Source organism: Populus euphratica, unplaced genomic scaffold (genome assembly GCF_000495115.2).
Source record: "Populus euphratica unplaced genomic scaffold, PopEup_1.0 scaffold2505.1, whole genome shotgun sequence".
Taxonomy (NCBI): Eukaryota; Viridiplantae; Streptophyta; class Magnoliopsida; order Malpighiales; family Salicaceae; genus Populus; species Populus euphratica.
Window position 1 is genome coordinate 4,226 of NW_011502332.1, and position 10,853 is coordinate 15,078.

Below are 10,853 nucleotides of genomic sequence, written 5' to 3' on the forward strand. Positions count from 1 at the left end.
TTAAATTTTTGACATTGATTGAGTTTTTGCTTTATTAACTTAGTAGGTAAATTGTTATCAACGAATAATTTAAAAAAATATTACAATGCTTTTATATGATAATTTAATTTAAATTTAATAGTTATTGACTTGATTTTTTTAAAATTTATAAGTTTTTTGAATAAATATTTTATTTGATAGATAATAAATATAATATGAATATTATTAAATTTAACTTGAAACCCAATCCCCCCCCCCCCCCAACACCAACCAGTAGCTTGAAACCCAATCCCCCCCCCCCCACACACACAGATATATATATTATATTTTTTTTAAAAAAATACTCAACTCTAGTTATATTGTCATATTTAACAATGGTGATATGAGAATATAACTAGAGTTGAGTATTTAAAAAAAATACAGAAAATTACATAATTGTAATATAAACTCCAAACTAACAATATTTTTTTATTCTTAATTTAAATTATTTTAATATATTAATATAAAATAATTTTAAAAATAAAAAAATATTTTAAAAAATAACCATACTCACACTAAACGCAAGCTCCACTTTCCCCTTCACCTTCCGTTCTCTACGTACAAAACCCCTAATCCCCTCATGTTCCGCAGACTCTATTTCTCCCTCTCTCGCTCTAACCCAGCTCTCTTTTCTCCAATCTCTCACCACCAAAATACCTCTCTTATCATAAATCACAGCAAACCCACTTCTATCTATGAACGTTTCACTTCAACCCCACCAAGATTCTTTGCTTATTACACCAAAACGAGCGATACCCAGAAGCCTAAATTCACTATCCCACCTCCTGATAAAGCCTCAAAGTCTGAAACGCTACGTGCCCTTGAGTTCTCAATGGGCTCTTCTTTTAGTACTAACCCAATATGCCCCCCTCCAAACCCTTTAATCATTGTGATAAGTGGTCCAAGTGGGGTTGGTAAAGATGCTGTTATCAAGAAATTGAGACAAGTTAGAGCAAGTTTGCATTTTGTTGTGACTGCAACTAGTAGGCCAACGAGAGAAGGTGAGGTTGTTATTACTTTGTGTCAGAGGAAGAATTTTTATCAATGGTAGAGAGAAATGAATTGTTAGAGGATGCACTTGTATATGGTGATTATAAAGGGATACCAAAAAAGCAAATCAGGGAGTTTATGGCAAAAGGGCATGACATAGTTTTAAGAGTTGATGTACAGGGGGCTGAGACTTTGAGGAAGATTTTGGGGAATTCTGCTGTCTTTATATATTTAGTGGCGGAGAGTGAGTTGGAACTTGTGCAGAGGTTGATTGATAGGAAGACTGAGACTAGCGAGGCTTTGCTTTTGAGGATTGCGACTGCGAGAGAGGAGGTGAAACATGTTAGGGACTTGGATTATGTGGTAGTGAATGGTGAAGGGAAGTTGGATAATGCTGTTAAGCTGGTGGAATCAATCGTTGATGCAGAGAAGGCCAGGGTCCAGCAAAGGAGAACTGTGATTTAGTTGAGGCGCAAAGTATTGTTTTTGAGGTATGGACAGTGCTTTCAGTGGTTATGCTTTTCTAAGTTTTTATTTTTGTGGAATTAAATGATATGATTGCATTTGAAGGTTGTAATTATGGATTCTAAGGCGTGAGAATCTGAACGTAGGTTAGAAGTACAGCACTGGATAAAGTTCGTTATGTTCAGTTAATAATCTTGTTGCTTTTCTACTTTGGTATGCGATAAAACACTGACAGAGGTCCACTGTGCATCTAACCAGGCGTAGGAGTGAACACAACTTTAATTGACTTGTCTTAGGAACTACACTAAATTGTTCATTATAGACACGAACTCAAGAAAGCCTTGTTCCCAAACTAGTGGAGGTCAGCAGTGAGTATGCAGATAGGTGATGGATGGATGAGTCTATTGTATTGGAAAAGAAGCAGTGTAATATAACAACTGCATTGTTTTGCATAAATGCTCCATAATAGTTGAGTTGATTGTTCTAGAGAGAGGAGTGTATTTGGATTACAGTTTAGAAGAGATTACAATGTTTTGCAAATTCTTGTTCTATAGTCAAATTTTTGTAATATCTCCATGTGTACATAGGTTGATGTCTGAATCTGGCAGCTTTATTTATTTCTCTCTCCGTTATCTGTAGTTTCATTCTTATTGCAACTGTAATGACTATCCTGATGTCTTATAACTGCTCACCTGAGTCTTTGACTCCCTATGTCTTACAACAGCAAGCCTTTCTAAGCATTTTGCTTTGGTTTGGTTAAGGGGGGTCACATCCTTTATTTCATGGACAATAACATTCATTTTTAGTGCTTTTATATAACCAGAAAGAACTTCCTGCAATAAGATATCAATCACCTCTCCTTGTACATTTGGAATAGGCAAGCACCTGTCATTTTTGCCATATTTTTAGAGGCATTATTTTAATTCTGTGAAGTTATTTTTTCCTTATGACTTCTCACATAACAGATTAAAATGTTGCATAACATAAGTTAAAACAAAAATTCAAAGAATGTGTGGATTTGAAAGTTATCATTGTGAGTTATATGATGTGATGATCTGAATGTATGCTAGAATGTTAGGATTGGATGGAGTTCAATTATTCAATTTATGGTTTTGATGCATTCTGCTTCTCTATCCAGTAAAACACTAATAGATTTTCCACATGAATCTAACCAAGCTTTGGAATTAACATGAACATAGTTGACTTGATTTGGTGTCCCATACCAACTTGTTTATTTACTCGTACAAACTAAACTAAGCAGAGGTCAGCAACGGGCAGATGGATGGCTAAAGGTCAGCAATGGGATGCTGATTGCAGATGGATGGCTAAGTGTATTGTAGTGTAATAGATGCACCATTAAAATTGAATTGGCGTCCTAAAGAAATAAGAGATTATAATGCTTCACGATCCCTCGTCCTATATTCATTCATTTTTTTTGGTAAATCGATGTCAATGTTCAAACCAAGCTGTTCTAATGTGTTTCTCCCCTCATATTTCAGATATATTCTTCTTATTGCAACTGTAATGCTTTTTCCCCAGTCTTATATATGTGTACTTGTGTATCCAGGTCCCAATGTCTCAAAACTTGCAAGTCAGTTGAGGGCAGTGTTAATGTTTATGTATAGAATGGAGCATTGTAATCAGTTTAACTGTTCTTAGATAATACAAAAAGCTTCCTGCAACAAGACATTCTCCTCTCAAATATTTGGAATAGGCAAACACAAATTCATTGATGCCATTTACTTCTGGAATGCCATGCCATCTTATATCTGAGAAGGGTTGTTTTTTTTTTTTTTGGTATGCTCTATTCTTATAACTCATTGAATGTTGCATACCAGAAGTTAGGTCATTGGTTGTGCAGGTGGCGGATTGATCAACTGGCCAGTGAAATGTTTTTAACTGTAATGATTCTAGTGAAATTCGATCAACCTGTTATTCTGATAAAGTTTAGTGAAGGGGTCATCTAACTGATAATTGGCTTTCTTTGTACCACAAACTTTACACAATGAGAAGAAATGACATGGAGAAACCTTGTGTTCTTTGACAAACTCTTATTTCATTCAGACAATGTGTTAGTACTTCTCAAGTTTTTATTGCTTTTTGTTAAAAGAGAGACAGAATTGCATAGCCAAGATGTAACTAACCTACCAGAAAGTCAGACATTGTTTCTGAATTTCTTTCATAAATTTGGAAGAAAAGATCCATTTTCCAAAGAAATTCTCTGTTTGGATTCTGTTACGTGCCTTTGCTAACTTCCTCTATGCCTGAACCGAATCTGGTCTTTGTTGCCCTGCATTTAGGTGGTTTATCATGGGAAATGCATGCAAGAAGTTTCTTTCTTGTCAAAGATTTGTATTTTCATCCACTCGTACTATAGTTTTTTTTCCAGGACAACAAAAGTACCAGAAAAATGGTGACTGGGTTACTTTAGAAAATTGGCTCTGGTAATTAGCAGTCAGTAGATATCTTGCACATGGACAAGTATTCAGAATCGAAGTTTCAAAGTTTGCCATGTGTGAGAAGCAACCTAGTGGTAGTTTCAAAGAGCCCATCTTAGTTTGTAGTTTAGGCGTGGTTGGCTAGAGCAATAATGGGAGAGGAGAACATAGAAAGAGGACAATCGTATTTTAACCATTTCTACATCGCCCCCCCCCCCCCTTGTTTTGTAGAAATTGAGTTTTACCATGATCAATCCAAGTGGGGATAAAGATTGTTTAAGGTGTTGGATTATTGTAGTTGCTTGTTTCTGGAGTGTTGTGTCCATTTCAATCCCTTAAATTTGATAGCATTTCTATTCAGCATGTCGTCTACAAATTTCAAGTAGTTGCAATGATTTATTGACCATTGCTGGAATTCCCAGTGAGCTGATGATGGAGCTCACAGCTAAGTTGAATCTGACTTGTTCCTTCGCAGAAGCATTTTGATGTTTGAAGGATCAATCTCTATTTCTTCGAAGAAGATTCCATTGGAAAATACGAAAGAATTGGAAGATGGATGTTGAAAGAAATAGCGATTGGTAGTCACTCTACTATTGTTGGTTCTCTCTCTCTCTCTCTGTTTATTTATCTATTGAAAATTTTGTTTTGCGCAGGCCTACCTGTGACTTTGCTTGTCCCAATCTTCCGTTTTCTATTCTGGCAAAGATTTGAACTGGTTTCCCCCGTCAAGTATCCATAGTCATGACGACCACGCGCAACAGCAAAGTGACCATCTTGCACCATCGTCAAGTGGAAGCCAAAGCTCCTGAATGGTGAGGGAGACGTTGTCAATCCGGTTCATTACAATTTACAAACCAACCTAGCTTATGCCTTATTAATTATGGTCTGACAAAAGCAAGGTCTACATCAAAGCCGAGCTATTCGTGTAGTTCAAGGGATAAGTAGGATTTCGGGTCCTATCCCATTGAAAGGAGCCTTTGCCTTGACACAAGAGAAGAGTCCTTCTGTATATCTATTTCTGCAAGCCATAGATAACCAGCCAAATTGCTAAATTCACACTTGTAAAGACCTTGACTAAGTCATCGAATTTAAGAATCCAGAAATGGAATGAGTCAAAAAAGAAGAAGAAGAAATTAACCCGTGTCCCTTCCTCTTAAAGGAAACAGGTACAACAACTTGATGAAAAAAGCCCCATTTATCCTCATTGAATCATTGTGAATTATGGGTTGGTTCCGTTAATAATGATAATAATAATAATAATAATAATAATAATAATAAAGCCATAAATAAAAAGGTGGAGTGTACATCACTATCATCTTAATCATTCAAAAAGGAATCATCTCCGGAATCTGGAGTTGGCAATTATTCCTACTTGTTCCCATGAAGAACAAAAACAGGATAATCAAAGGCTACTTGGAACAAGGAAAAAAAAAACAGATTGAACCGTAATTGTAAGAGCAAAGGACATGGAAAAGTGCAAGCAACTTCTCCAGCTGCAATTATACCCTTTATAAAGGGTTTGTTAACTTTCTAGTCTTGCTTGCGAGAAAAAGAAGCTTTCGGCTGGTTTAGATGGCCCATGAGGAGACTTATTGGTGAGGGACAACCGACTTTAATAAGTCATCACATGACCAGAGAGGGATAGTAGAGTGGACAACCCTTGCCGGCAAAGTTTTATAGCTGAGCAAAACTTCCCAGGAAAAACTGCATAAACAGAGAGCAACTTTTAACGTTTCTCTACATTTTCACAAATTAAACGTGCTCCCTAAGCTAGTTTTTCTCTTCGTTTTATAAGCATAGTTTCTCTTCTTTTTTCTTGCACAAACACCGTAGTCCAAGAATCAAGCCACTCTAGCATTTCCAAAGGCAAGTTCTGCACAACTGAAGGTTGGTCTCATCCGGTGAGTATGAATCGTGGCGTATCGGAAGAAGATGGCAGCATTCGTTTTCCGGTTGACGAGCTTCGCAGGCTTGGCGAAACCTATGGCTCTGCAACCATTTTTGAGCCTCAGAGTGATATAGGAAAGAGAGACAGTAGCACTGGAAATTCTGTTTCTCCAACATTACCTGCACCGGAGAAGAAACTCACACTCTTTGCTCTTCGCCTTGCCATTTTTGAGAAGGCAGCTACTTGCCTGGGAACCCTCGGGTTCATCTGGGCAACAGTTGTTCTTCTCGGAGGGTTTGCGATTACTTTGGATAAAACAGATTTCTGGTTTATCACCATTATTCTGTTGATTGAAGGGACTCGAATATACAGCAGGAGCCATGAGCTTGAATGGCAACACCAAGCCACCTGGTCAGTTACTGATGCCGGGATTAACAGTTTCCGGGCATTGAGATCCAGCTCCCACTTCATTGTTGAAACTGTGAAAGCACTTTTTAGGCCAATAACACGGGTTCAAAAGCATAGTCTGCATACCAGAGAAATAAGGAAAAATCCTGATGCAGAAATCTCTGGGAACTGGGGAGTCCAGAGGAAGCTAACTCGGACATGGACAAGTTCAGATGTTCCTATTCTACCATATGCTCAATGGTTTTTTCTTTCAAGAAATGTCAGCAAGCTTCTCTATTGGCTCCAGCTTGCATCTGCATCAGCCTGTGTGGTTTTATCATTGATGAAACTCATCAAACATAACTATGGTGAGGTTGAGAAAGGGGATAATGACAAGAGGAACCGACAATCCGCACTGAATATTTTCTATTCTTTGGCTTTGGCAGAAGCTCTGTTGTTTCTGATGGAGAGAGCTTACTGGGAGTGGAAGGCAAGCTACTGTAAACTGCTGGAAGAGGTGAGCAAAGAGTGTGATTTGGGGCTTTCAGGCATGGTTTCGATCAGAAGGTTCTTCTACGATGCCTACTCTAGGTGTCTTGAGGGCAGTATCTTTGATGGCCTAAAAATGAACATGGTTACTTTTGCTATGGATCTATTGGCTTCCAATTCCCCTGATGAACAGCTCATTGGAGCTAGAATTCTTCGTCAATTTGTGATGAATCCTCAGTTTTCTGATGAAACTCTCAAAAACATTGGGACAAATATATCAATGATAGACCGATTAGTGGAGGTATTGAACTGGAAAGACCCGCAGGAAGAAGAGATCAGGAGGTCAGCTGCAGAGATACTATCAAAACTAGCCGGCAAGAAGCAAAACTCCCTACGGGTTGCTGGAATACCTGGCGCATTGAAGTCAATTTCATCTCTGCTACAAACCAATAGAAGTTGCAGCACCACAGCCGATGAAATTGGTGAAAAGACAATCATCTGTGATCATGCACATTATGGATTCTGGACATTTAATCATTTAGGACTTCTTATCCTGAAGAAGCTCGCTCGTGACCATGATAACTGTGGGAAGATAGGAAATACGAGGGGCCTCCTACCGAAAATCATTGATTTCACACACGTAGAAGAGAGGTTGCTGAAAGATGAAAATGTAACATCATCTCAGATTTTGACAGTGAAACGTTCTCTGCAACTGGTGAAGATGCTGGCAAGCACAACAGGCACAACAGGTAATAATCTTCGAAGAGAAATCTCAGAGATAGTTTTCACCATCAGCAATATTAGAGATATTCTACGGCATGGCGAAAAACACCCAATGCTTCAAAAACTCAGCATAGAGATATTAACCAGTCTTGCACTAGAAGAGGATGCAAAGGAGAGGATTGGGGGCACGGGTGGAGTTCTTAAGGAGTTATTCAACATTTTCTTCAGCCAAGGAATTCCTGAAAATCAGAATCATGCAAGAATAGCTGCAGGAGATGCTCTAGCAATGCTAGCCTTGGAAAGCAGAAGGAATTGTCTTCGCATGTTGAAATTAAAAGTACTGGAAAGGCTAGTTAGTGCACTGGAGGTCCCATTGCTCAGGGTAAATGCTGCAAGAATTCTACGGAACTTGTGCACCTATAGCGGAGTAGATTGCTTCGACCAGTTGAAGGGCGTAGCAGCCGCTGTACCCACGGTAAGTGCTTTCTAGTTCTATTTAAATTATGTTTCTATGTATAGAAAAGGCATGGGAAACAGGATTTCGTTTTGTAGTCTGATCTAAACTGTAAGTACTTCTGAACAGAAACTTAGTTTTCAATTCTTTCCCCTCGTGTTGCAGGTGCTGGAGGCAGTTATGTCTGAAGAGAACAAACTACAAGAAGTAATGGTAGGACTCGCGGCCGAAGCTTTTAAATTCATGACTCCTCAAGAATCCAACATCATGTTTGAAAGAACTGGTATAAAAGAGGCTGAACTAGCCAACAAAATACTCCAGATTCTCAGAAAGTACGAAAATACACCAGTCAAGGTTCCAAGAATGAGAAGGTTTTCCATAGAGTTGGCGATTTGGATGATGCGGAACAACTCGGCTAATGTACTTACTTTCAAGGACCTGGGGTTGGAGAAGGAATTGGAGGGGGTTTTAGAATCCACGGCTGAGGTTGAAAGCTTCAACATATTCTCTGGCACTTCTGGGCTGAGTCGCCACAGCACAACTATTCACTCACTAGTTGAAACTGCATTGCAGTTGCTGGAAGACAGGTAAAATTGTGCAGCAGAAAGTTCCAAACAAGTTGTCGTGTGAATATGAATGCGCCTAGTTATAGGAGATTCTTTTTTCTCTACATATTTATGCATTTGTATATGTTTTGCAAATAAAGAATCAAGTTAATGATCTTTACCGACAAGATTCTATGTGGGATCATGCTGCAGTTTGTAGAATAATCTTGTATTATCTTGAGTTATGGTCACTTACTTTGAGTTTTTTCCCACGTTAACACAGTGACAAAAAGTTAAATACTCGAGAAAACATTTTCTAATCTGGCACAATCGGTAATCACGCATGTAATATATAAAAGACCTACTAATACGTGAGTGTATTATATTAATGATCATTGTATGTGTACATACTACATATACATATTAATAGATCTTGCATATATTTTATGCATGATTACCTTCGCCCCCTCCTCCCTCCCTTTATTCCTTTCTTATTGCTCCTTATTCCTCTCTTTTTTTCTCCTTCTTCCCCCCATACCTTAGAGCCACCTGCAACCTCACCTACTAAATCTCTCCATCCACCGTGAAAAAACCCTCTCTCCCTTTCACCGTAACAGACTTTAGCATAGTTAGACTAATCATACATATAATACATGCACGATCTATTAATATATGCATGTACAATATAGATGATCATTATATATGCATATACTATATACACGTTTTAATAAATCTTGCATATACTGTATACACGATCACTCATTTCCCCTCGCTTTCTCTGTCCCTCTTCTCTAGAGCCACCTATAACCTCACCCACTAGATCTCTCTCTCCGCCGTGAAAAAACCCTCTCTCACCCTTTCACTATGACAAACTTTAACATAATCAAAATAATCACGCATGTAATACATGTGAGATCTATTAAAACGTGTATGTACTATATAGGTGATCAACAAATGTACATGTACTACATACACGCATCAATAGATCTTGTATGTACTACATACAAGGCTACCTTTCCCCGATGTTTCTCCCTCCCCTCATTGCTCTCTTGTTGCTCCTTATTCATCTCTTTTTGCTCCTTCTCCTTCCTTATTAGAGCCACACGCAACCTCACCTACTAGATCTCTCTCTCCATCGTGAAAAAAACATCTCTTCCTTTCACCATGACAGACTCTAGCACAGTCAGGATAATCACGCATGTAATGTAAGACCTATTAATACGTTCATGTATTATATAGATTATCATTATATGTGCATATGTTATATACATGTATTAATAGTTCTTGCATGTGTTCTATGCACGACTTCCTTCCCCCCTCTCTTTCCCGTCTCCCTAAAGCCACCTGCAACCGCACCCATTATATATATATCTTGAAAAAACCTTCTCACCCTTTCACTATGACAAACTTTAGCACAGTCAAGATAATCACGCATCTAATACATGTGAGACCTATTAATATATGCATATACTATATAGGTGATCAATTAATATGCATTACTATATATGCATATCAATAGATCTTGTATATACTACATGTATGACTACCTTCCCCTCTTTCTCCCTCCTCTTATTCCTCTTTTATTGCTCCTTATTTGTCTCTTTTTACTCCTCTCTCCTCCCTAAAGCCACTCGCAACCTCACCCACTAGATCTCTCTCTCCACCATGAAAAAAACCCTTTCTCTCCTTTTCACCATGATATACTCTAGCACAGTCAGGGTAATCACGTGTATAATACATGTAAGACCTATTAATACATGTATTTACTATATAGATCTTGCATAAACTACATGTGTAATATCATTATATATGCATATACTACATGCACGTATCAATAGATCTTGCATGTGCTCTATGCACAGCTACCTCTTCCCCTTTTTCTCCCTCCTTTTATTCCTCTCTTTTTACTCCTTCTCCCTCCTCCCTAGAGCCATCTACAACCTCACCTACTAGATCTCTCTCTCTCTCTCTCTCATGAAAAAACCCTCTCACCCTTTCACCATGACAAACTCTAGCGTAGTCAAGGTAATCGCATATATAATACATGCAAGACCTATTAATACATGCATGTACTATACAAGTGATCAATAAATGTGCATATACTACATAAGCGTATCAACAAATGTTGTATGTACTATATGGATGGCTACCTTTCCCCCCTCCTTCTCCCTCCCTTTATTCCTCTCTTTTTGCTCCTCCCTAGCACCACCCGCAACCTCACCTACTAGATTTTTCTCTCCATCGTGAAAAAACCCTATATCTCCCTTTCACCATGACTGACACGACTCAACTTCTGGATTCATGACCAACATATAGCCAAGGTTCCCTTCCAAGATTTCATATTTATGCTAACTCAAATTTACATACAAACTTATCCTTTAAATACCTCAATCAGAGTTTAATGTAACAATAACTATAAAACTAACTTTATAATATAATTTGATTGTCTTAATATA

General features: G+C 38.2%; 1 protein-coding gene and 1 pseudogene across 1 annotated transcript; both read left to right on the top strand.

The window, feature by feature from the left end:
• Nucleotides 1–533: 533 nt before the first annotated feature.
• LOC105119080 (guanylate kinase 3, chloroplastic-like) lies at nucleotides 534–3,521 on the top strand (annotated as a pseudogene).
• Nucleotides 3,522–5,338: 1,817 nt separating this feature from the next.
• LOC105119081 (uncharacterized) lies at nucleotides 5,339–8,619 on the top strand. The gene is made up of 2 exons (XM_011017181.1): nucleotides 5,339–7,873; nucleotides 8,018–8,619. Exons 1-2 carry the CDS (start codon nucleotides 5,819–5,821, stop codon nucleotides 8,441–8,443), a joined length of 2,481 nt encoding a protein of 826 aa, XP_011015483.1. The 5' UTR covers nucleotides 5,339–5,818; the 3' UTR covers nucleotides 8,444–8,619.
• The last annotated feature ends 2,234 nt before the right edge of the window (nucleotides 8,620–10,853 follow it).

Excerpts from the sequence above, each read along its gene's own strand:
- LOC105119081 (XM_011017181.1), top strand. The coding sequence starts at position 5,819 with ATGAATCGTGGCGTATCGGAAGAAGATGGCAGCATTCGTTTTCCGGTT. Across the intron at positions 7,874-8,017 it reads TAGCAGCCGCTGTACCCACG|GTGCTGGAGGCAGTTATGTC; the intron begins GTAAGTGCTTTC and ends CTCGTGTTGCAG.